General features: G+C 35.0%; 1 protein-coding gene across 1 annotated transcript in view; it reads right to left on the reverse strand.

The window, feature by feature from the left end:
* Positions 1-6224, reverse strand: part of LOC107697961 (MICOS complex subunit mic25a) — a 73096-nt gene that overhangs the window by 53224 nt on the left and 13648 nt on the right. Inside the window, exon 6 of the mRNA XM_016498857.1 lies at positions 568-651. Coding sequence (XP_016354343.1) covers positions 568-651 — 84 coding nt within the window. The remainder of the gene's footprint in view (positions 1-567; positions 652-6224) is intronic.

The raw sequence follows: 6224 nt of genomic DNA on the forward strand, positions 1-6224 counted from the left end.
CCCAAATATGTATTTACTTCCTTCTAATTCTCGTTGTCAGTGCAGGCTTGTTTAGCTTAATATTGACTGTTATGAAAAGTGACTAGTGTAGCCTGCATAAAAAAGCCTTGAACATAAAACAACAGGATAAAAATATAGTTGATGACTAGACATAATAATTTCATGACTCTAGACACTTCTTTGTGAAAACAGTGGCATAATACAGTGAAATAATATGTTCTTTAGCCATATAAATACAATTGTCATGTGCGTGGGTAAAATTTACCCGCTGGCTCTTTTAGGTGTACAGCGACCTCTGGCGGTTCTAGTGTTAAAGGGGTCATATGATGCGATTTAAATTTTTCCTTTCTCTTTGGAGTGTTACAAGCTCTTGGTGCAAATAATGTGTTTTTTAACCTTAAACCACATAAACACATTTCATTACACCAAATACACAAAATAATGTTCTTTTTAGCAACGTCATATGACCCCTTTAAAGCCTATCAGCATTTAGCATGTTTAAAAAAAACATGAAATTGGAAAAAATACTAAAGATAAATCGGGTTAAACTGACAGAAAGACACCAACCTTCTTCTCTAGTTGTGTGATCTGTTCCTTGTAGAAAGCCTCCAGCACCTTCAGCTCCATCTCCTTCTTCTCCAGCTGATTCCCCTGGAAAGAAGTAAATGAAGAGTTGCGTGTCATTCAATTGATCATCTTGCTCAACTGCAGAGTGGTTGCGAAATTTCCTTTTGTAAATAAAAAAAAATTAAATAAAATCAGCAAATAAATAAATACATTAGTCAACAAAAAACTATGAAAGTAGTGATTAAGTAATGTGCTTTATACTTCTAGCAAATCATTAAACAACCCACCAAAAAAAATATATATATTTGGTATTAAAAATATTTTTGGTCAGTGGGTGGTCAGTCAATTGTTCTTGAATCTTGACCGATTCCAAAAATAAGGAGGCTTATTGCATTTTTTTTTTTGTAAAGGAGAACATTTTTTTTATTAAAACAAAAAAAGTTTAAAACAAAAAAAATTTGTGTATAAAAAACTTTTACATTTTAATATTACTAGCAAATATATATATACATATATATATAAAAAAAAAAAAATACATTAAAAAATACAAATTCTTTTTGGTGTAGCCAGTGAAAATGTTGGCATTACATTTAAAAATCTGAACTAGTGGCCTGACTGAACATCCAGAAAAAAAATACCTTATAGACCAGAATGTGCTGATGAACTTCTTCCTTAGAAATAAATGTGTGGCAAAATAGAAAGCAACACAATGCCCAAAATCAAGCCCTGTGATCTAGTTGGTGATATTAATAATTTCAAAAACATTTTTATACCATAAGGCTTATAAGCTTAGGACATTGAAAATCCAACTGTCATTTTTTGGAATTTCACTATTTGTTGGCATTTCCAGAAGATTCGTCAAGGTTTTCAAGATTTTTGGGCAGCGAATTAGCAAATGCTTTCTGCAGCATATGTCCCTACTGGTCCAAAACTGTTGACCATACTCAAGAGAGGCTAGACGCAGGACGTTGCACAGCTTCACTCAAACAGCATGGACCAAAAGCTCTTAAAACCGATCTGCCGACTCTGCCAGAGACTTTAGGAAAAGGACAGCTGGTGTAAGATTTTCAGCCCTCGAAAAAAGCATTGAGGGGGATTTGCAACACGGAGGGATTCCAAAAATAAACAGAGAAAGTGAGGACGCAAGATAACTTTGTTCACTAGTTTGTAGGTGATTTCGTCCATGCATGTGACGCTCAAAAGCGGCGATTACCTTACACAACACTGAGGGATATACAAGCACATGCAAACATACAAAAATGAGTTCAAAGCTGCAAAAAGACCAAGTATTCAAACAATATTCGACAAGGGAACGCAGTAAGTGACATGATCGCACACATGCCCGCATCCCCCCTGTAATTAGCTTCCCTCATTCCGCAACTATGTACGAGACACCGATACATTAAGCCCAGCGGGGTACAGCATTCACACAGTCGTGCTTTCTCGCATAGACACACGTGCACAAACGCTGTGGTGGAGAGACGCCCCGTGGCGCTCACCAGGAAAGAGGCGCATGTACTGTAGCAGCCAGACAACAGTGCACAACAAAGCACAACCCCAAATTACAGGCATACATAATCACCCCCTTCCCTCTGCCTCCTGTCTCGGGCGAGCAGTAAATCACCTCCATCAACACGAGCATCATATGCAATTTTCTAGCTGGGTAGCTCCGAAACCGCCACGGAGGCCGACACGGTTTGCATGCTCACAATCGGGGCTTAATGCATGAAAACCAAAACACCATGTTCAAATGAGGAGCGAACAAGATGCGGAGAGATAGGAAGAATGAGAGAAATGTAACAACGACTGTGGAATAGGTCATGCTTACCCTGGCATCCAGTTCAGAGGCAGGCATGAGAAAGAGAGAATGAGGCAAATAAGGAGGAAAACATCACTTAACCCTTAGCTACAGGGGGAAAAAAAAGGTTCTTCAACATATAACGACATGTTTGAAAGATTTACATCCATATTTGAAATGTTAGGTTTAAAGAAGACATGAAACCACATTTATGGGGCTTTTATAATTTTTTTTTATATTTTCAATGGGAAATACTAAGGTGCAGGACTGGACGTGTTAGGAGAGCAGCATGTTAGGCTTTGATAGCATTAGTGGTGCTTTTAATATTTCTAGTTAATATAAAAATACAGTGCTAAAAATAAACTTTTTTGATGGGGCCAGGGAAAATGTTGGCAGGCAAATTTTCCATTGTTATTGCTTAGAACTAAGGTTAGGGGGCTATAACTAGTGATTCAACAAATGCATTTTTTACAGAAATACCAAATCTAAAATTAAAATTTTCATTTAGCTGAAACCCCAAAATAAAGTTTATTTAATAGTCAATTAATTCATCACTTGAGTTGCATATAAACTGCACATAAGGCAGGTTTATATCAACTTTTTAATGATATAATTATGTTTCTACTCCGATTCATTGTTAAAATATAAACTATTGTTGCTTTAATTTTGTTATAAAATAGTTTGAAAGCTCAGAATTACATTCATATCGAAAGTGGCAAAGCACAAAGCTTATTGTGATTATTGGATGGTGCACTACAAACTGCGTTAAGTGAAGTTTTGTGAACTGTCAACTGAAAAAAAAAACAGCACAGACTAAAATATCTTGGTTTAACGGAAAGAAGATCAATTAAAAATGAGAAATCAATATCATCGCAGCCCTAGCATCCACATAGCTGACAAGTTGTAGATGATCCATGTTGTTTGCATTAAATAGACACTGACAGTCAAAACGTGCCATTGAAAAATTGCTACCTAAACATCACAGTTTCGGTTAACGATTTTAGCTCTTCAAATCTGCTTCGGCCAAAACCGAAAATTAATTTCAGCTGAATGCTTTTGGTTGACAGTACACTACTACTTTTATAAGTTATTCATTTCATCTGGTTACATCACCAAAAAAGAAAAGACATCTCGAGGCAATGAAAACACTTAGAAAAACACGAACTGACGAATCATGCATAATATGCCCAAAGACATTAATTAAGAAAGTAAATGGGGTCAGTTTTGATTTAATGTGGACTTTAAGCAATGTTTTTTGTAGAAACCTTTTAAAAAAATGTAGTTAAAATAGGACAGAATTCTCTCTGACAGCTTCAACAAACTGTTTACATCTTATGTCTACTTTTTGTACTTGACCAGTTAAATATCAAACATGAAAAGGAGACTGTAAAAGGCCAAGCACAAATCTCCAAGGGATCCTAACTGCAACTGTAAATTGGGTGCTAACAAATGTATTATGTGGTATGGAATCACTCCTCATTATAGGAGCAGCAGCAGGGCGTTTCACACGTATTTAATGAACATGGAGGAGAGGGTAATCTGGTCTGCTTGCTGAAGCCAAGTGCTCAACACTGCCAGGGCTCGCATGGATATACAGCGATAAGCAAAAGGAAAGGCTGAGTTAAAACCAAGAGCTGAGCATCAGAGGAGACCTACAAATATGGTTCATTTTGCACGTTGTTAATAGAAATCAGCTTAAAATTAATTAATCATTCATTTTCTATTTTATTTTTTTGCTGCATTTATGAAAATCAGTGTTGATAGCTAAAACTAAGACTAATAAAACCATTTCCTTAATTGGAATAAAGCTGAAATAAAAACAAATATTAAAATTGGATTAACTTAAACTAAATTTAAGCAAAAAAAACAAACAAAAAAAAATTAGAAATATTGCTTCGGCAACTACCTAAAATAAAATTTAAAAAAAAGTTGAAGTACTACAATTGCTAAAACTAAAGCTGAAATTTACATTTACATTACATTTAGTCATTTAGCAGACGCTTTTATCCAAAGCGACTTACAAATGGGGACAATGGAAGCAATCAAAATCAACAAAAGAGCAATGATATACAAGTGCTATAACAAGTCTCAGTTAGCTTAACGCAGTACACGTAGCAAGGGTTTTTTAAATAATATAATAAATAAAAAGAAAACAGATAGAATAGAAAAAGAATAGAGCAAGCTAGTGTTTGAGGTCTTTTTTGCTTTTGTTAATTGTATAATAAATTAAAAGAAAACAGATAGAATACAAAAAGATTAGAAAGGAAGTGTTAGTTTTGTTTTGGTTTTTTTGTTGTTTTTTTAAGAATAGAATTAGAATAGAGAGTGCTAGAGTTAGAGGGTCAAATAAAGATGGAATAAATGTGTTTTTAGCCGATTCTTGAAGATGGCTAAGGACTCAGCTGCTCGGATTGAGTTGGGCAGGTCATTCCACCAGGATGGAACATTTAATTTAAAAGTCCGTAAAAGTGATTTTGTGCTTCTTTGGGATGGCACAATCAAGCGACATTCACTTGCAGAACGCAAGCTTCTAGAGGGCACATAATTCTGAAGTAATGAATTTAGGTAAAGGGGTGCAGAGCCAGAGCCAGTAGTGTAATAATGTCATAATAGTATAATAATGTGTAATAATAATTAAATAAAAGTTAAAGCTAGATAGAAATATAATATTTAAAAATAATTAAAAAAATACTAAATTTAAAATAAAAACTGACAATATATTAAATAAAATAACAATAAAAATATGAATAAATACTATAATGGTATATACATAACATTAAAATTACTACTGATGAGCAGTGTTGGGGGTAATATATTACAAGTAACGCAAGTTACATAATCAGATTACTTTTTTCAAGTAACTAGTAAAGTAACGCATTACTTTTTAATTTACAAGAGAATATCTACTGTACGGACGTAAATTTACTTTCCCTTCAGCCTGAGGCTTATTCATTTCACTTTTGGTGTGAAAAGGCTTTTATATTTGCCAAAAATCTAACTTTTTTATTTTAAAATCAAACAAACAAGCCCTGTCCAGATTTAAAAAGTAATGTAAAAGTAACGTAACGCATTACTTTCCATAAAAAGTAACGAAGTAACGTAATTAGTTACTTTTTTATGGAGTAGCGCAATATTGTAATGCATTACTTTTAAAAGTAACTTTCCCCAACACTGCTGATGAGAATGGATTGCACCTTCATTGAGCCAATCACATCATCATCTATATTCTATCGATATTCAAACTAATCTAAGGTTGATGTATTTAAGGTCAAGGCAAATTGCTGTTTGCATACCATTTTTACACGTGTCTGCAATGCGTGTTTACATTTGGAATATTTATATGTTAAGCGTTTGTTCATCTGCAACACATTACGAAAATGTTACTGTTTTTGCTACATTTAAAATGTATGTGAATCCAATCTTTATAAGATTTTGATCAGATACTGCACTTTCCTAAAACAGTAAAACAGCAATTTGATAAAAGAGACACCCATGTTTAATAAATAATAAAATGTATTCATAACAATAAACATGTTTTCTGCCAAGTAATATAGTTTGTCAGCCTACCTGTTGGCTATTAATATAAACTGGCACATTAAAGCTGCAGTCTGTAAGTTTTGCCTCTGTCGCCATCTCTGTTTGAAAACCTGGAATTGCAGCTGTGCCAGCCCAGGGTTGTCACATGTGGTTGCCGCAAGCCCGCCGGCTGCGCCGTTCTCAAGCCCGCCTGCCTCCACTCACTCTAGCCCCCAGCCTCTGCTCACACTAGCCCCCGGCCTCCGCTCACTCTAGCCCGCCGTGTGTTTCGTCGTGAAAGCGAAACTACTTTGTTTGGTCTTCCAAAAGAGGACACGACTAG

Source organism: Sinocyclocheilus anshuiensis, unplaced genomic scaffold, assembly GCF_001515605.1.
Source record: "Sinocyclocheilus anshuiensis isolate Anshui unplaced genomic scaffold, SAMN03320099.WGS_v1.1 scaffold78, whole genome shotgun sequence".
In the NCBI taxonomy this organism is placed as follows: Eukaryota; Metazoa; Chordata; class Actinopteri; order Cypriniformes; family Cyprinidae; genus Sinocyclocheilus; species Sinocyclocheilus anshuiensis.